The sequence below is a fragment of the Schistocerca piceifrons genome, chromosome 2 (assembly GCF_021461385.2).
Source record: "Schistocerca piceifrons isolate TAMUIC-IGC-003096 chromosome 2, iqSchPice1.1, whole genome shotgun sequence".
In the NCBI taxonomy this organism is placed as follows: Eukaryota; Metazoa; Arthropoda; class Insecta; order Orthoptera; family Acrididae; genus Schistocerca; species Schistocerca piceifrons.
Window position 1 is genome coordinate 940,505,676 of NC_060139.1, and position 20,911 is coordinate 940,526,586.

At 45.8% G+C, this 20,911-nt stretch overlaps 1 protein-coding gene across 1 annotated transcript in view; it reads right to left on the reverse strand.

Annotated features, from left to right (window-relative positions):
- LOC124776008 (nuclear receptor subfamily 2 group E member 1) overlaps positions 1-20,911 on the reverse strand; it is a 49,983-nt gene that overhangs the window by 16,787 nt on the left and 12,285 nt on the right. Inside the window, exons 5-7 of the mRNA XM_047250849.1 lie at positions 19,015-19,124; positions 16,592-16,720; positions 14,369-14,594 (exon numbers count right to left, since the gene is read on the reverse strand). Of these exons, the coding sequence (XP_047106805.1) occupies positions 14,369-14,594; positions 16,592-16,720; positions 19,015-19,124 (465 nt within the window). The remainder of the gene's footprint in view (positions 1-14,368; positions 14,595-16,591; positions 16,721-19,014; positions 19,125-20,911) is intronic.

Consider the following 20,911-nt stretch of genomic DNA (forward strand, 5'->3'; position numbering starts at 1 on the left):
GCGTCTGTTTCGGAGCTGTTTTTGAAGTAATTGACTTTTAACAGTTCGTTTTGTTACTGTGGTGCCAACTGCTGCTCAAACTGCTGCTGCAGATCCACTACGATGCGTCAGAGCCATACGCCGAACAATACGGTCTACCCTCCCGGTGGCGCCACGTGCTCGTCCGGGGACACGCGATCTTGTGACCACACATTCTATTGACCACCACTGCCAGCAGTCATCTACAGTGACTCATTCCTGCCAAGTCCTTCTCCAGTATCGGAGAAGGAACATCTAACATTTCGTAACCCTATTAAACGACCTCGTTCAAACTCAGTGAGGTGTTGGTACGGCGTCTTTGTGGCCTTAAAGACATTCTAAAAACGTTCAAAACCTTTACAGCCTGTATTTAAAGAACAGCTGATATGCATCCACATAGTGGCACTACTAGCGCCACTCTTATTCGACTGGCACGAAATTGGAATAGACGTCATTTTTCAGATGTTGAAACATGTCAACCAACTTTCGTTTTTGTCGCACAACGCCTCCTTGTTTTCCGATTTTTTTCCGTCTGCCCGTTCCTATATCATTCATCCGATTATGACGAACCTTTTTTCAGTTGCTGTGCGAAGGTTTCTGTGCGGTAAGAACCACCTACCACCTATATGGTGGCGTTAACAAGAGGGTGACGTAGAACCATAACTCGGGAATGTCAGTAGAAATTTTAATGAAATTTCGTATATTCATGACTCATTATTTTCCTGAAACCACTTTTCGAAGTAAGATACGCCTGCTACCGCGTTGGGTGCAGCTAAAGACGACAAACGGTGACTTCTAGAAACTTCAGAAAACTACCTGTTTCTATTTCTTTCTCGTAATTAGTTGAACTGAAGTACTTTGAAAGCATGAAGCGCAATCTGTCTCATTTGAGTTGTTCAATACATCAACCACATTGTGTTTCAGGGCCAAAGATCAATGCTACAGATACAAATAACGTCCTCTACCGGGTAGCGTGGTCTAAAACACTGGAGAGTCAGTTGCCAGAGACAGTCCTTCTCGGGACAACAGTCAGTTACTGGCAGAATTACAATTTGCCTCACAATTCGGACGGAAATAAAGGGCGAAATGCGCTAGATACGGATGAAATACGAGTACAAATTTATGTGAAATATGTGGCATGTGTGTACAATGTATGTGACTTAACGTACGCAGGTGAAGCCTGGAGCAAAAAGGTAGTATGACATAATGGCCGCCGAAGTCTTGGAAGCGAATGCTAATAATACTCTTTTTTCCATTCGTTTAATTTGCAGCTATACGAATGTTTGAGTACTTAGGTAACGAAGTTTACATCTACATTACTACTCTGCAATTCACGCATTAGTGCCTGGGAAGGGGTTCATAGAATCAGTTTCATATTATTTCTCGCCCATTCCACTCTCCAATAGCAAATGGGATAAATGAACGTCTAAATCTTTCCAAGATAGCGCCAGTTTCTGTTATTTTGTTACGACGGTGGTTTCTCCAGGACTCAAGAAAATATTGTGCATTCGGAGAAGGAAACTGATGAGTGCACTGTCATGAAAAGATATCATCCGCAACGAAAAACGTCTTTGTTTTTAAGATTTGCATCCCAACTCGCTTATCGCATACATGACACCCTCTCCGTTATTTGGTGATAATACAAAAGGAGCCCACCTTCTTTGAAATTTTTCGATGTCCTCTGTCGATCCTATCCGTTAAGGATCACTCACGGCTAAGCCATAGTCCAGAAGAGGACGTACAAGCGTAGTGTAGGCCGTCTCTTCCGTAGACAGTCTTTGGTTCATCTTCCCCACAGCATTTTCTATGTGACTATTCCAGTTTAAGTAGCCGCGCGGTCTGCGGAGTCTTGTCACGGTCCGCGCGACTTCCCCCGTCGGAGATTCGAGTCCTCCCTCGGGAATGGTGTGTGTGTTGTCCTTAGCGTAAGTTAAAGTTAGATTAAGTAGTGTGTAAGCTTAGGGACCGATGACCTCAGCAGTTTGGTCCCATAAGGCATTACCACAAATTTCCAAAAATTCCACTTTAAGTTGTTCGTAATAGTAATACCGATTTTTTCGTAATCGTGTGCTGCACTGCATACTTTTTAGTCTTTGAAGGACAATCGCCACTTTTCATACTATACAGATATTTCGCCTAAACCAGTTTGAATACGTTTTCATCTTCAGATAACTTTATTGAACCCCAAACGACGGTATCATCTGCAGACAGTCTAAGAGAGCTGCTCATATTGTCTCGTAAATAATTTTCATTAATTAAGAACAAAAGAGAACCTGTAACACTTCCCTGGAAAAACCTACATATTGCCTCGGTTTCACTAGAAGGTTTCCCGTCAGTTACTGCGAACTGCTACGTTTCTCACAGAGTATCACGAATTCATAGAAGAACTGAGTCGGTGTTCCATAGGAACGCAGATTCATTAGAAGCACGTGTCAGGAAATGTGTCAAATGCCTCCTGCAAACCTAGAAATATGGAATCAATTAGAGATGGCCTGTGAATAAAGAGCGAGGTATGCTCGACAAGAACGAAATTTTCTGAATCCGCTCTACTTATGTTTCAGTACACCATTGGTAATTTTGGACGTGTCTGTTTACTTTTCGCGTTTAGATGGAGCAGTGGTAAATACTCCGAAACCGTATTCGAAAGCAATGAGGCTCAGTATCCACCTTGGTAATTTGATTTAAAAACTGAATTTAAAGCAGTCCATATCGCTTTATATTTACATTTCTTCAATGGTTTCAAGTGTACAGTGTATAAAATAATTAACTGCTCCTGCTGTAAGACGACATCTCACCCACCAATACGGTTCAATGCGGATGGATCTATTAGTGCTTGTACTTCGGCTTGCAGGATCATCTGAACTTAATTCTTGATTAATCTATCTCTAATCATTCCTCAGGTAAGGTGTACAGCATTCCCGTCGAAACGATTGAATAACTGGAGTAGCGAATTATCCGGTTCTTTCAAGATTAGGACGTGATTTGGTTGTGTTTCAAAAAATTCGTAACTTGCTACAGACACGACGGTAGTATTGCATCAAAATACGAGGACGACACGTGGAACATTGTAATAGGTACCTGTGTGCAGTAAATCGTACCTTGTAACTTGTTGACGCAGCAGTGTACTCCTTTTTAACCGCGGCCATGGGTAATATTTGATCCTAATTAGAAGGGGATGTGATTAAAAAGTTTACATTTCAAATACATTTGAACCAACTACGATAATATTTCATACTGACGTCTTTGGTTGAATACACTTCTCGTATTTCTTCTTAACGGCTCGTTTGTTAGTGCATATTTAATGGAAGGCCTTTGCTTATGTTATCGTATACTTTTACCTGCATCAGTTTTCGCTGTTAATTAGTGTAAACTCTGTATAACCATGTTAAAAGGTACCAGTGTAGGCACCATTAATGACAGTGACTTCCTACACAATTTACTGATACATAGTACACAGTGTCAAAAATGGTTCAAAAATGGCTCTGAGCACTATAGGACTCAACTTCCGAGGTCATTAGTCCGCTAGAACTTAGAACTAGTTAAACCTAACTAACCTAAGGACATCACACACATCCATGCCCGAGGCAGGATTCGAACCTGCGACCGTAGCGGTGTCGCGGTTCCAGACTGCAGCGCCTAGAACCGCACGGCCACTTCGGCCGGCGTCAAAAATGGTTCAAATGGCTCTAAGCGCTATGGGACTTAACTTCTGAGGTCATCAGTCCCCTAGAACTTAGAACTACTTAAACCTAACTAACCTAAGGACATCACACACATCCATGCCCGAGGCAGGATTCGAACCTTCGACCGTATCGGTCGCGCGGTTCCAGACTGTAGCGCCTAGAACCGCTCGGCCACACCGGCAGGCAGTAGTTTAAGAGAAGATGTGCAACGTGCATAGATAAAATGAATTAACGCTGTTTCTAGAATGTCTTTCTGCTCATCAAATGTTTTTTATTACATACATATGAAAACAAAAGTTGCTGAAATACTCTAAAATTAACCATTTGGTAAATGTTTTAATATGCAAGCAATAATAATCGCTTGGTGAGCAGCAACACATTCTGGAAAGGTATAATATCATGTTAAATGAATATTGTGACTGGCAGCGTTAAAAAATAAACAACTTTCTGCTGCAGTCACTGCACCAACACGTAATCACAATGGCCACAGTCAATTTTAGGTACAGCTCTCGTAATCTGTCACTGCAGCTTATTAGACGGCAAGTCTCAAATTGAAACTTCCTGGCAGATTAAAACTGTGTGCCCGACCGAGACTCGAACTCGGGACCTTTGCCTTTCGCGGGCAAGTGCTCTGCCAACTGAGCTACCGAAGCACGACTCACGCCCGGTCCTCGCAGCTTTACTTCTGCCAGTACCTCGTCTCCTACCTTCCAAACTTTACAGAAGCTCTCCTGAGAGTCTCGGTCGGGCACACAGTTTTAATCTGCCAGGAAGTTTCATATCAGCGCACACTCCGCTGCAGAGTGAAAATCTCATTCTGGAAAGTCTCAAATTACTAATTCCGATTTAAATTCTCTGTTCTTTTCCTAAGCCATTTGACCTGAAAGTTGGTTTGGTTCCTTCCGTAACACCACGGTTTCCTCCTAGGTTTTTGCGCTTTTGTTTTATGCCTAATGAACACAATGTTGACTGTATTCTGAAATCAAATTATCCCTTTCTCTACGTCCTCTTTAGTTGCTGCTCCAAATCAGAACTCTTCACGCCAAGAGAATTGATTGTGCGATGTATCCGGCTCGGATCCCGCCGTCTGCCGGCCTTGTCGCTTCTGGAAACAAACATTCCACTGGGCTTCTTCCGCGATAAATCCTAACTACCGCTAGCCGAAACACGAACTCCCGAAACATCTGGCGCAGCTGCTGCAACCGCACAAGGATGAGACGAATGCGTTCAGAATGAACTGAAAAATTGTGCCGAACAACAACCTGGTCAGTTCAGATGTTTCGCTAATTACAAGGCTACACTACCAAGGGTGCATTCGTCCCCTTTTCGCAGATGAAGTAATCAAGTTGTTCCCATGCATGGAGCATGTCAGGTTACTTTTATGTGAAATGGTAATTTCTAGGAACAGCTGGAAGGAACTGCATAGCAAGTCTGTCAAATCCAGTGACTGCCAATTTTTTTAAGGAGTAATTCGAAAAGCGGACACTATATTCAGTACTCCGTAAAACGACAGTCGCTCAGGTACATGGATGACACCCTCGTCGTATGGAACCATGGTAAAGGTAAGCGCCTTCCTAAGACATCCGAACGGTCTCCATACCAACATCAAATTTTCTAGAAAAAAAATCTGATAATGAGGGATGAGGAGAACCTGGACCACAGCTTGTATTGAAAATTGACACAAGGGGAAATAATTGTACAATTCCTCAAATCATTTCCAAGAAACACAAGAAAATGACTAAAGGTCTCAGATCGGTAAGGGACGAAATAAACCCACTCGCAATGTCGGGAATATACCGCATACCGCGTACGCGTGGAAAAGTCCGTGGGCGAATGACCGAATGCTCCATCAGTACCTGGATCATAGATATAAAGATTTTTGCAGTCTGGGACAGAATTAAGACGTGACGGAGCAAGCCCATTGTGAGGCAGACCACGTAGTAATATTCGCTCTTATGCAGGTTTTCGTTGTGGATGAGAGCTATCGCTCCCGTTTGTTCAGGGAAGGCACACAAATTCACTAACATGACAATAGTTTCAACGAGAAAGAAGAAAAGCTCATGGTAAACGGATCCTGAATTCCCGTATCGCAAGAAACGATCGTTGCAGGTAACAAGGGGAGAATCACAGCGGTAATGACGATGGAAAATCCCTGAGACTTTGATGCTACAGGCAGATACACTCTCAGCCCGGGGACTCAACTGCAGTCCGTCACCAGCAATGGAGAGGAAATCTTCAACAATGCCAGCCAGCTGTGCTGGTGGAATGCCACAAAAATCAATAAACGTCCGCCGAACATCTTGGGACAATAGCCGGCAGGTAATATGTCAGCAAATGGCTACGATGTCCTCAGCGCCTTTGTATAATGTTGGCCGAAATCCCCGTTCTATCTGCGGAAAGGGCTCACCACAATCGTTCGTTCTGAGAAGCCGTGTAGATCTACAAATGCGATAACCTCTCGAACAAGACAGAGGAATGCCTGAGGCTGAACAGTAGCTGGATTCATTTCTTACGGAGAACAACGGCCGCAGGTAGCGAGCTAATAGGCTAGCGGCTAACGGCAGTGGAAAACCCCTGTGTCAGAGTCGCTGCGAGTACATAATGACGACCGCCGGTTTGCACAACTTTTGTCCACAGGGAGCTACAGAGGAGAACGTTTAGACCACTGGCCATCAGTTAAACGGTCTTCTGCTCAGGTGTGGATCCAGGGTTCGCTTCAGTGCGGGGGTTACCCTTTGCTGCTTCCCTCTCCCCCCCCCCTCCCCCACCCCCCCCCCCCCCCCCCATGCCCACCTTCCACCAAACACGCCAATATAACTTTCTGTTAGGCACTCTTATAGCTGCTCCAGATTCTCCGATTTTAATAATAATAAGAACAACAACAAAATATATTAAATATTTAATATGGCAATAATAATAATAATGTTTTCATGACTGGTTACTACATCGCTTTACCATAATGTCGAAGAAATTGTTTCAGGAAAACACATCATTTGACAGGCATTCTGCCGAAAATTTGAGAGAAGCGTGTCATGCTATTGGTTTAAGAACTATAATAGTAAAAACACTCTCACAACATTGACATTAGTATGATTTACAACATATAAAATCGAAGTATCGTATAACCGTCATCGCCCACTAAGCACTAGGAGCGAACACAGCCGTGCAGACAGTAACTATGCGAGCCTGTAAATGATGGGAACGCTGTTTCCTTCAGTCGTTTCCTCCTGGGTTTGATAAAGTCAGCTTTCATTTTTCTTGTTGGAGGGTCATTCCCTTCTGTCTTCTCTGACACAACTTCCTCTGGTTTGCCGGTTACACCTGTGGACTCACGAACTGTGCCGTACTGGTTATTGATAACAGATACGCTAGGGAGACGTGGGGTTCACAGCGGTGATATGACCTGTACGTGCCCAGTTCCGAGCGTTATGATGTCAGTTGACTTTAGTGGTCATATAGAGTCTGAGGGCAACGAGCCTCCCACGTAACGAAGCTCACATCACGTATAATTGCTGCCGTGAATTAATGATACTTAGAAATATTGTGACTGGTTGTTGTATAAAACATTCTTGGACTTCTTCCCGCGTCATTTCAGGGTAAAACCTAGGAACTTTCGACGATTACCTCCATCATCTTCGTCAGGAGCAACTGACGGTCAAAACTTTTGCTGTGGTGGCCTTATGTAGCCCATAGACGGTTTCTGATTGGTCGGTAATTACGCACAGCTGCATTTAGGAACAAGGATGGTGATGAAAAGTGAAGGAAGCTGAGAATACCCCATCGATATCTTGGACATTAGGAACTGAGCATCATCTCAGTTTGAAAATGGTGATTAAGGACATCGGAAGGGCTGTTTCTGAAAGTAGAGAACGAATGATGTAGTTTGTAGAATCCTAAACGGCGTCTCTAACTTATTTTTTCTGGTTAGCGGCGTCTGAGTAGCAATGCGAGCATGAGAAACGAGGTGAATGCCTCGTGTTGGAGCTTCCTGGCACTGCTCTGATTAACGCCGAAACGTTGGCTACATCCCTAATGTTATTTAGGGTGCAAAACGAGTGCAAGTCAGGAATTGACAACGTTGCAGAAGCTCGTGTGGTCTGTGAGCTAGGAGACAGATACACTATGCAGACAAGAAGCTCCTGAGGCCTCAAGGAACGGGTTTTGTTGCCATTGGCCTATGTAGCCGCCAGCGGTACGCATCTCCTGTTCGCCAGTATTTTGTAGCTGTCTCCTGTAAGGATCAAAGGTGAGAACTGAGTTGAAACGGGTCGTACTTGGTCCCAGGTTCGAGCATTCCCTAACAGACACTGCACAGGAGCTACATTCAGAACACACGCTATATTTGTGAATAAGTAACGATACGGAAGCTCTACACGCATTCATCGCCCTGGAAGATGTACATACATATTTGACAGGTTCCACGGAACTTTAAAGCGTACTCCACGGACATCCTCGACAACTATCGCATAGGATTTCCAACGTAATTCAGATTCAGAGGTCTGTGATAAGATGATTCATCGGGGGGCAATCACGTTTATTTCTTTATGGCCGAACTGCTGCCCAGAATTCGATGATCACAAAAAAAGTAATGTCGGTTAGAGTGGTACAAAGAAAGTCGCCGTTGATTCTTTCCCTGCAAAAACATCCCAACCGATTTTCTTTTCCATTACATGTATAATAACCTCAGTGCCGATGGAGCATAAATTTTAACCTTCCATCCTTTTGCCTAATACTCCTTGTTTGTGAACTTCAATTTTATATCATGTATATGCTATCAGAAGGTTATCACCGTGCACCAGACTCACAACCAATTAAGCTCCGGACACAAAAACCACTGACACGAACAGCTACGAGTTTGCTATCGCATAACGCTGCACCAGCACTGAAGAGTGAAAAGTAAATAAGTGGAAGGTAGTTACGGATTATGCATCTTTCCTCGAGGAATAATTAGTAAACGACTTTTGATTACTTGCTTCGTGAAATCATCGTAGCGACCATTTATTTCTAGTTTAGAACTTCGGGTCTTTGTTTGAGACATGCTGCTCACGAGACGTGCGGATATGCGCAAAGTAATTCTAGTTGATATTAGGAAATGAACATTTACAACAAACATTAAGGGAAGGTAACAGTTTGACAATATCGAAATAACATTCAAAAATTATACAAGTTTCTGAACTTGTCTTTATCCACTTTTCGGGCGCAACAAATAGGATAAGCAAAAACCTCCAATATTGAATATCAACTGGTGTTGGCATTTAATGTCTTTTTAATACGCTTAGAAAAATCATTACTACAATACCTAACAGTGAGCACACTGATTTTATTAGTCCACATTGACCAACATGGGTGCGAAAAAGATTCAGATTTATTTCAGGTACGTTATCAAGAGACATTCCGTCATATACTGCCCCTAGGCTAACTCTTGCTTTCAGTCTTGTATTTTATTTTTCTGTCTGAGTTGAACGCGTTTTCCACTTTCAAAGACCACATTGACGTTTTTGAGTGTTACATCTACTTCAGTATGCCACTTTCATTCGGTCACAAATGCTATACACGGATGAAAAGCTTCCACATGTGTTCTTACACTTCTTATGTATAGTATCCATTTCGAGTACCCCTTCTTCCTACTTGAACCGAAGTGTTGCTTGATTTGCAGGATGACAGTCTTTGCTTTCCATACTCACACAGATTGTAATAGGAAGCTTGAAAAAAACAGACACAGGATATGTTATCAAGTTTTGCGGCAGCTGATATAAAGTATGAAATTTTCTTAAGGACTCTCTTTGTACGATGTTCTTTAGCTCCGAACGTCATCTACACTCCTGGAAATTGAAATAAGAACACCGTGAATTCATTGTCCCAGTAAGGGGAAACTTTATTGACACATTCCTGGGGTCAGATACATCACATGATCACACTGACAGAACCACAGGCACATAGACACAGGCAACAGAGCATGCACAATGTCGGCACTAGTACAGTGTATATCCACCTTTCGCAGCAATGCAGGCTGCTATTCTCCCATGGAGACGATCGTAGAGATGCTGGATGTAGTCCTGTGGAACGGCTTGCCATGCCATTTCCACCTGGCGCCTCAGTTGGACCAGCGTTCGTGCTGGACGTGCAGACCGCGTGAGACGACGCTTCATCCAGTCCCAAACATGCTCAATGGGGGACAGATCCGGAGATCTTGCTGGCCAGGGTAGTTGACTTACACCTTCTAGAGCACGTTGGGTGGCACGGGATACATGCGGACGTGCATTGTCCTGTTGGAACAGCAAGTTCCCTTGCCGGTCTAGGAATGGTAGAACGATGGGTTCGATGACGGTTTGGATGTACCGTGCACTATTCAGTGTCCCCTCGACGATGACCAGTGGTGTACGGCCAGTGTAGGAGATCGCTCCCCACACCATGATGCCGGGTGTTGGCCCTGTGTGCCTCGGTCGTATGCAGTCCTGATTGTGGCGCTCACCTGCACGGCGCCAAACACGCATACGACCATCATTGGCACCAAGGCAGAAGCGACTCTCATCGCTGAAGACGACACGTCTCCATTCGTCCCTCCATTCACGCCTGTCGCGACACCACTGGAGGTGGGCTGCACGATGTTGGGGCGTGAGCGGAAGACGGCCTAACGGTGTGCGGGACCGTAGCCCAGCTTCATGGAGACGGTTGCGAATGGTCCTCGCCGATACCCCAGGAGCAACAGTGTCCCTAATTTGCTGGGAAGTGGCGGTGCGGTCCCCTACGGCACTGCGTAGGATCCTACGGTCTTGGCGTGCATCCGTGCGTCGCTGCGGTCCGGTCCCAGGTCGACGGGCACGTGCACCTTCCGCCGACCACTGGCGACAACATCGATGTACTGTGGAGACCTCACGCCCCACGTGTTGAGCAATTCGGCGGTACGTCCACCCGGCCTCCCGCATGCCCACTATACGCCCTCGCTCAAAGTCCGTCAACTGCACATACGGTTCACGTCCACGCTGTCGCGGCATGCTACCAGTGTTAAAGACTGCGATGGAGCTCCGTATGCCACGGCAAACTGGCTGACACTGACGGCGGCGGTGCACAAATGCTGCGCAGCTAGCGCCATTCGACGGCCAACACCGCGGTTCCTGGTGTGTCCGCTGTGCCGTGCGTGTGATCATTGCTTGTAAGCCCTCTCGCAGTGTCCAGAGCAAGTATGGTGGGTCTGACACACCGGTGTCAATGTGTTCTTTTTTCCATTTCCAGGAGTGTATTTTTTATAGCGTGAGATGTTGATGTCACATATTTAGTTAGAAACACTTTCGTAGAGAAGTGAACACTCTTCGACAGTAGTAAATAATGTGTCGGTATCTGATTTTAACGTATCCTTCCCTTTCATTAAACGCGATCTTTCGACTGTACAGTAAGTCACAACCGTTGAATGCAAACTATCGAAGCAGAAATCGCTAAGGAAATAATTCAGTATTTTTAGTGTGGACAATGTGCGACTCCCGTCACTGAAGACAGTCGACCTGAAGAGCGAACTGCAATACAAAATAGTTTGAATCAAAAACTGAAGAGCTCAGTTTCGTGATTTATTGTGAATGAATATGACGGGTGGATGTGTTCTTTGTTTCAGAAGCTACAAACGTAATTCCCACGTGTTTTGTTTTGTTTTTGGTGGTGGGAAATGTTAAGGAACAAAGGTCTCTCGTACTCTGAGAGGTCGTACAATGCCCTAACCGTGGCAGACACGCGATTCCTCGCCCCTCTCGGTGTAGCGCGGCGCTGCTACGAAGGTTCGGTCGTCTCATGAATTTCAAACCAGACTATTAGTTCGGCGAAGACCTTCGGCCTGGCCGGTAGTGGTTTTTTGAAATTGCCGGACCGCATCGTTGTGTGGCCGCGCATTAATTCTTCCCGGACCCTCGTTCTGGTTGTCGGAACACGCACGGAAAATTTACTTTTAATCAATTTGCGTCCTTACTCTTGGCAGTTACCGAGAAAATGGCGTTATAATCGGTACGGTTCCGAGGAAAACGGTAACCGCTGTGTATTTTTATAGCCACTGACTCAGAACGTGTCAGGTGTGGCACTTACGTGATTGTTTCCCTGCGTAGGTTAAGGGATCGGTATTCCACTTAAAAAACCGCAGTGCCTATGGAAAAATGTTGATTGTCAGATTCGCCGTATTTCGTGAAATGTCGCAAAAGTCGAAGAGCTAAAAATTATGTCTTACCGGATCTGTGTATTGAAAGGAGTCGGGGATTTCATTACCTGTTCCTGACGTCCATAATAAATAGTCTGTGTAAGTGTGTTCAGTTAATGGACTTACGGGTACTAAAAGCCGACAGCATTCCGACAGCCTGAGGGCGAACGGCAAAGCCAATGGTGGAAACACCCCACATCTGCACCGCCAAAGAAATACTTGTTACTTGCACAAGTTCCCGTAAGGTCACGATGACATCCTTCTACTACATAGGCGCTCTGGTTGTCGAGTTCTAGAGCATGGAACCGCAATCAGTGCACGGCGCTATGAAGACACTTTGCAGAAACTGCGACGCACCACAAAGTGAAAATGCCCGGCAATGCTGTCTGCAGCACGATCACGCCCACCCCACACTGCCAATCGAACAAAGGCTGCGCTTCAGCCATTGGGTTGGGAAACACTGCAGCATCCTCCGTACACCCGGGATCTTTCACCGTGTGATTTTCAAATCTTTTGTGATCTGCAGACAGATATGCATGGAGGTCGGCCTCAGTCGGGCGAGGAAGTACAATTATGGATGCGGTTGTGAATCTGTTAGCGGCTGACCACTTTCTACGAAATAGGAATTGATCGTCTCTTGTCCTAGTAGGATAACTGTCTTAACGCCCCTTGTAGGCAGTCAAATGAAAACCGAACGCCCACCAAAACTTACGCCAAGGTCAAGTTAAAACACTAGACTCGAATTCGCAAAGTCAGTGATTCCATCCCCGCTTGGCAATCCAGATGTAGGTTTTTCATTTTCTTCCAAAATATACACTACTGGGCATTAAAATTGCTACACCAATACGAAATGCAGATCATAGACGGGTATTCATTGGACAAATATATTATACTAGAACTGACATGATTTTCACGCAGTTTGGGTGCATACATCCTGAGAAATCAGTACCCAGAACAACCACCTCTGGCCGTAATGACGGCCTTGATACGCCTGGGTATTGAGTCAAACAGAGCTTGGATGGCGTGTACGGTACAGCTGCCCATGCAGCTTCAACACGATACCACAGTTCATCAAGAGTAGTGACTGGCGTATTGTGACGGGCCAGTTGCTCGGCCACCATTGACCGAACGTTTTCAATTGGAGAGAGATCTGGGGAATGTGCTGGCCAGGGCAGCAGTCGAACATTTTCTGTATCCAGAAAGACCCGTACAGGACCTGCAACATGCGGTCGTGCATTATCCTGCTGAAATGTAGGGTTTCGCAGGGATCGAATGAAGGGTAGAGCCACGGGTCGTAACGTATCTGAAATGTAACGTCCACTGTTCAAAGTGCCGTCAATGCGAACAAGAGGTCACCGAGACGTGTAACCAATGGCACCCCATAGCATCACGCCGGGTGATACGCCAGTATGGCGATGGCGAATACACGCTTCCAATGTACGTTCACCGCTATGTCGCCAAACACGGATGCGACTATCATGATGCTGTAAACAGAACCTGGACTCACCCGAAAAAAATGTCGTTTTGCCATTTGTGCACCCAGGTTCGTCGACGAGTACACCATCGCAGGCGCTCCTTTCGGTGATGTAGCGTCAAGGGTTACAGCAGCCATGGTCTCCGAGCTGATAGCCCATGCTGCTCCAAGCGTCGTCGAACTGTTCGTGCAGATGGTTGTTGTCTTGCAAACGTCCCCATCTGTTGACTCAGGAATCGAGACGTGGCTGCACGATCCGTTCCAGCCATGCGGATAAGATGCCTGTCATCTCGACTGCTAGTGATACGAGGCCGTTGGGATCCAGCATGGTGTTCCGTATTGGCCTCCTGAACCCACTGATTGCATATTCTGCTACGAGTCATTGGATCTCGACCAACGCGAGCAGCAATGTCGCGACACGATAAACCGCAATCGCGATAGGCTACAATCCGACCTTTATCAAAGTCGGAAACGTGATGGTACGCATTTCTCCTCCTTACACGAGGCATCACAACAACGTTTCACCAGGCAACACCGGTCAACTGCTGTTTGTGTATGAGGAATCGGTTGGAAACTTTCCTCATGTTAGCACATTGTAGGTGTCGCCACCGGCGCCAACCTTGTGTGAATGCTCTGAAAACTTATCATTTGCATATCACATCATCTTCTTCCCGTCGGTTAAATATCGCGTCTGTAGCACGTCATCTTCGTGGTGTAGCAATTTTAATGGCCAGTGGGGTATTAAGGCAATCGTCGGTATTGTCCATTTCAGGAGGACGTGGCTAATTTCCTTCTCGATCCTTCCCCAATCCGTGCTTTGGCTCCATGAGCATCGGTGTGACGTTAAACCCAATCTTCCTTCTTTCCTTCTTTCTCAATCTATATATTATTGACCCTGTTCCCTAGGTTCTAACGCGACCTCGAAGGGATAATGCTGCACTCAGGGCGGAAGCCGGACTGGACACAGCAACAGTATTGACTAATTTATTACGAACGCGAGAGTGTCAAGTGGCTGACCTGTCTTGAAGAGGACGATGGCCCTGAGGCAGGCGTACTCGTGCGCGTCGACGGCCATGTGGGCGAACCTGAGGAGAGCCTCCTGGAAGAGCCTGAGCTGGTGCAGCAGCGCCAGGGACCTGCTGGAGCCCAGCAGCGCCGCGAGCTGCGACACGTCCAGAGGCAGCATCAGCTGCGCCGCGCCCACCACGAACAGGTCTCGCCAGCTCTCCTCCAGCAGCAGCAGCTGTCGACACACCACAGAACGCGTCTCAGAACTACTGCCCGCCTCGCCGCCTTTTTGGTCGCCATCTAGTGAACCCTTCAGTCCAATGGGTCATGAGCCCAGGTTACATCCAAATATCTAGGTTCTCCAGAAGAGAGTGACGTCTATGGAAATAATGATGTGCGAGCAAAAGTCAAAGCGACCAGGATGAGATTCAGAGGCACCACTGGCGTTCTTCGTGGTGAGAAGATGCCTATCCACCTGAAATCGAAGACATACCACATAATGGTAAGGGCAGTTGCATTATATGGTACCGAGTGCTGGCCCATACCTGGAAGTGTTGAACACTCACTACATGCCATGGAATTGCATATGCTGAGAAGATCATTGGGCTTTTCCCTGCTCGACCATATCAACAATATAAGGATCTGACAATGAGAATGAAGACTTTGACAGTATGGACACTCCATATGGTTACCACCTACTTCATTCATCAGCTCAGCCTACCAATCTGTTGAAGGCCAGAGACAACACAGAAGATCACGATGGCTTGACTCACTGAAAGAGTTAGAGTGTAAGAAATGGTGTGCACTGACCGAAAAGCGCACCCTACGCCAGTGAGAATGTGCTATTAATAATAATAATAATAATAATAAGAAGAAGAAGAAGAAGAAGAAGAAGAAGAAAAAACTGCTACCATTCTTAGGAGTTACTGTTCTTCAGTCATAACCACTGGACCTGCCACAGTATTCACTCGTCTAAAGAACAGTGACACTTGAGGAAAATACCAGCACTGGACCTGAAACTATTCAGTCCTGTAATCGGCATTTTTCTGAGGAATCGCTATTATTGATATGGATAACCCAGAACCTATAACATTATTTAGCCATCTGGAGAATGATGGCTCCTGAGGAAATCCCCAGCACTTGATCTGAAACGTTTCAGATCTGGTATCATCGGTCCACAGATAGATAAATGCTAGGCCCATCAAACACTGAGCCATTTGAGTAGCATCACGAAAATGCTCCCAACACTGAACCAGAAATACAAGTTTTCTTTAATTTACGTCTATGGTCACAAACTTTTTGTCAACTGATTACCGGTTTCGGTCTATAATGACCATCATCAGATCTGTTTTGTAATAACAAAGCCCTAAAATTTACAAAACAGATCTAATGATGGTCATTATAGACCCAAACCGGTAATCGGTTAACAAAAAGTATGTGACCATAGACGTAAATTAAAGGAAACTTATTGTATATCCGGGTCCCTGTTTTATTCGTGACAATGTCGCAGCTTGTAGAACCAGAAATTATTCACTCATGAGGTCGGTATTTTGTTGACTGGACTATCACAGTATCCATCCACGTGAAGAAATGTGATTGCTGAGGAATATCACAAAACTGGACCTGAATGTGCCACTTGCTCAAGTCATGTCTTCTTCTGATAAGCGTAGCACCAGTTTCAGCCATCTGAAGATTGGTGATTCCTGAGGAAGCTCTCTACTACGAACCTCCTATAGTTTGTATTATCCTCAGGCGTCGCTGTTCTCCAGAGCGTTAAGCACTGTGTTCAGCCACCTGAAGAACAGTGGCTTCCGAGGAAGGTCACAGAACATTTCACTTTCAAGTCAGTAACTTGTTCAGGAGCCACTGCTCTTCAGACGCAGTATCGCTGGACTAATCAGTTTTCAGCCGTCCAAAGAATAGTGACTCTTGTGGAAGCACTGGACCTGAAACGTTGAGTGTCTCAAGATGCCGGGCAGCTAAGTGTATTATTAAGGTTTACCGGCAATATAAGCCTCCAGAACTTCTTAAATACCTTAAAAACCTTTCATTTTCATGATTTTATTATACTCACAAGACTATTGATACGTACAGGTATAATGGAGAACCCATAAAAACCGTGTGAATAATACAGGACTTTCAAATCTGAAGTGTTATTGACGCAGTCTTCAGTCCAAATATGGGTGGGCCGAGCAGTATACTGACTGGGAAACCACCAGCTGCATCTCTTACCTGGTCATTCATGGGCAGCGCAGTGAAGGCGGTGACGCTCTTGGCCCACTGAACGTTCATGAAGAGCAGACGCGCCGCGGACTCGCAGACAGCCTCCACAGAGCGCAGGGGGAACGTCGGCGGCAGCAGCTGAGCAACACACAAGGAAAAAGGGGCGTCTCACTGGTCTGGCGCTCACGAGACTAACGAGATCAGTTCTAGCGGTAGACGAAGGTGGTGAACGGATATGTAGCTTCAGCATCTACCTCAGAATATAGGCTAACCTCTCAAAAATATGGACTGGAACCGGAATATTGGCATTGTTTATATTAACAGACGGCTAAAATATTGGAAGTTTGTGGCAAGTTCCTATGGGACCAAACTGCTGAGGCCATTGGTCCCTAGGTTTACACACTACTTAATCTAAGTTAAACGAACTTACGCTAAGGACAACACAAACACCTATGTCCGAGGGAGGACTCGAACCTCCAATGGAGAGGGGGGGGGGGGGGGGGACTCGCGTGAACCGTGGCAAGGCGCTTGAGACCGCGCGGCTACAAAGCGCAGCCAAACGGCTATAACGAGATACTTTCCAGTAGCAGATTATCTACCCAACGGCTTCCAGATGCAACAGAAATCTGATTTTAAATAATTCATATAATTATCGACTGAATTTGAAAATTTAAAATACTGTCATAATATACTCACTAATAATTCATCAGAATAATCTGGTCTATAAAGACAGGTTTTTAACATTGTTACCAAAATTCTGCAAAAGTACCTCACCCACTTATTTCAAATTTTGACACCATACTCTTATCAGCTCAGCAGCACGTGGTCTTGCGGTAGTGTTCTCGCTTCCCGTGCACGGGGTCCCGCGTTCGATTCCCGACGGGGTCAGGGATTTTTCCCTGCCTCGTGATGAATGGGTGTTGTGTCGCCTTCATCATCATTCATCCCCATTACGGTCGGAGAAAGGCAAGGTAAACCACCTCCGCTAGGACCTCGCCTAATCAGCGGTGCGGGTCTCCCGGAGTATGGGGTCTCATCATCATCACCCGTATCATCATTACAAAGGACATAGGCTACCTATTTTTTTAATATCTAAAATACGAGGGACCTTCAATAAGTAATGCAACACCTCTTCTCCTCAGCCAATTTCAGCTTAAAAAAAAAAACGCAGAAAGTGTTGTAATACTTTCATGAAGTTCTAATATGTGGCGCAGGTCTCTCAGTGATTTTCTTTTGGAACAAAACCAGAGTAGCACAGATATTCATAGGCGCTTGCAGAATATCTACGGAGGTCTGGCAGTGAACAAAAGCACGGTGAGTCCGTTATCTTCGCACGAGGTCGCGCGAACCTGTCCCATCTCACGCGTACCGGTCGGCCGCACACAACTGTTACTCTTGGAGTGCTGGAACGCGCGGACGCACTCATTCGCGGTGATCGGCGGATCTCAATCAAACACCTCGCTGCTCAACTGGACGTCTCTGTTGGTAGTGCCGACAAACGCGTCCACCTGTTCGGATACTCAAATGCTTGTGCCCGCTGGGTTCCTGGCAGCCTAACAGAAGAGCAGCGAAGAACCGTCTGTGTGGAGTTGCTCTGCGGGAACTAGTACGCTAATAAAGCAACAAGGCAAATCTCCTAAAAAAAAAAATTGCAACATACGGCGTCTGAGATGTATAAGCGCAGATATTTGACCATCGGTTTCTTAATATGTACGCATTTCAGTGTATTAGTTTAATCGCTAAATGTAATCCAGTCAGATTTAACCTGAAGATGTGATTCGTTATCGCGAAACTGTTTGTAACTGAATTCGGCAATAAACGAGGATTATCGACTACATCTTTTGGAAGATTTTAACGCAACATTTTTAAGTTTTTTGAAGTAATCCATGAATGTAGATGATGCTGACGATAATGCCGATAATGATGGCAATAATAAAGGCGGTTAAGTATTTCTCTTAGATTGACCCGGTGAGCGGCCAAACCGGCAGGTTTAGGAAGCCGTAGGCCGGCGAGGCGCGAGAACGTGGCCGGATTAGCGTGGTCTCGCGAGCCGACGGGGGTGTGCTGTGTACCATATGGTGCGGACTGCGAGACACGGAGTGGTTGGCTACAACCAGCACCGGGCACGACTCCAGCCACGTGCAGTTGGTGTGGACAGGGAATCGCTCGTGTAAAAAGAGCTTCACGAAGGCGGTGTCTACGGTATGCTGAACTGTGTAAATGGGTGGAAGGGGGAAGTGGGTGAGAAAGAGTAAGATACGTTAGCAATCAAAGAAGCTGGCAGTTACTTTACAAGGGCACCGTGCGGCAGCCAGTCAGCACCTCACCTTCATGGGCGCGACGTGGGAGGAATGGAGGGCAGCGGCGGTGGCGGCGGCTGCGGCCGCAGCGGCGGCGGCGGCCATGTCTGCGTGGGCGGCTGCCGGCACGGCGGGAGGCGGGGGCGGCGGGGGCGAGCACTGCCCCTGGGCCGGCTCCTTGAGGTAGAGAGCCAGCTGGCGCCGCAGCGTCGAGTTGCGCGGCCCGCGCTCGTGCTGCACCGCTGCGGGCAGACAGACACACATTCACACTCAGCTTTCTGTCAGCTCAGCATCGTCTCAGGCTGGTACATGCGCAAAAATGGAAACTTCTCCGGCCGACCAGTTAATGTCTCCGGCCGAGACCTGCTCGTGTAGCTTAAGGGGGGTAGGACGTCATACGGGCCGACTAGGAGCAGGAGAGGCACCACAGAACATTTTATTTTCTACTGTCTATACGTTTACAAATAAATTCATAAAACTTTGTCAGCATGACCAAGAAGGATTCAGGATTCACACTCAAAGCAGTGGAAGTGCGAAAACATAACCAAATAATTTTTATGTCCAAAAGTAGGTAAATTTCGGGCTATTTCATTACTTTAAGGTCTTGTAACTATTTCGAACATTAGGCTGGAATTAAAATTTTCGAAAATTATCTAATGTGTAGCAAATCAACAGTTTTCTTTTGGAGCCACTGCAAATAGTGAAATGCTAGTAAGAAAATTTGAATATGATTAGTAACAAGTAATATATTGTCAGTGTCAACGATTCTTTAGCAAATTGCTTTCCTTAATGCAACACTCAAACGGTGCTCCGAATTCTCACGATTACTTGTCCCTTTATCTTCGGTTTCCGTAAAATAAATGACGATGGTATTAAACGAGACACTTAAACGAGTGATTACAGTCATCTGAAATTGTCCCGGCTTAAGTGGAGTGATATTGCATCTTGTAGCTGATTGGGGAGGGTACTGCCAAGGGGGAGGTTACCATGAGAAAAAGATTGAATAATCTACGAAAGAATAACATTTTACGAGTCGGGGCGTGGAATGTCAGAAGCTTGAACGTGGTAGGGAAACTAGAAAATCTGAAAAGGGAAATGCAAAGGCTCAATCTAGATATAGTAGGGGTCAATGAAGTGAAGTGGAAGCAAGACAAGGATTTCTTGTCAGATGAGTATCGGGTAATATCAACAGCAGCAGAAAATAGTACAACAGGTGTAGGATTCGTTACGAATAGGAAGGTAGGGCAGAGGGTGTGTTACTGTGAACAGTTCAGTGACCGGGTTGTTCTAATCAGAATCGACAGCAGACCAACACCGACAACGATAGTTCAGGTATACATGTCGACGTCGCAAGCTGAAGATGAACAGATAGAGAAAGTGTATGAGGATATTGAAAGGGTAATGCAGTGTGTAAAGGGGGACGAAAATCTAATAGTCATGGGCGACTGGAATGCAGTTGTAGGGGAAGGAGTAGAAGAAAAGGTTACAGGAGAATATGGGCTGGGGACAAGGAATGAAAGAGAAGAAAGACTAATTGAGTTCTGTAACAAGTTTCAGCTAGTAATAGCGAATACCCTGTTCAAGAATCACAAGAGGAGGAGGTATACTTGGAAAAGGCCGGGAGATACGGGAAGATTTCAATTAGATTACATCATGGTCAGACAGAGATTCCGAAATCAGATACTGGATTGTAAGGCGTACCCAGGAGCAGATATAGACTCAGATCACAATATAGTAGTCATGAAGAGTAGGCTGAAGTTCAAGACATTAGTCAGGAAGAATCAGTACGCAAAGAAGTGGGATACGGAAGTACTAAGAAATGACGAGATACGTTTGAAGTTCTCTAACGCTATAGATACAGCAATAAGGAATAGCGCAGTAGGCAGTACAGTTGAAGAGGAATGGACATCTCTAAAAAGGGCCATCACAGAAGTTGGGAAGGAAAACATAGGTACAAAGAAGGTAGCTGCGAAGAAACCATGGGTAACAGAAGAAATACTTCAGTTGATTGATGAAAGGAGGAAGTACA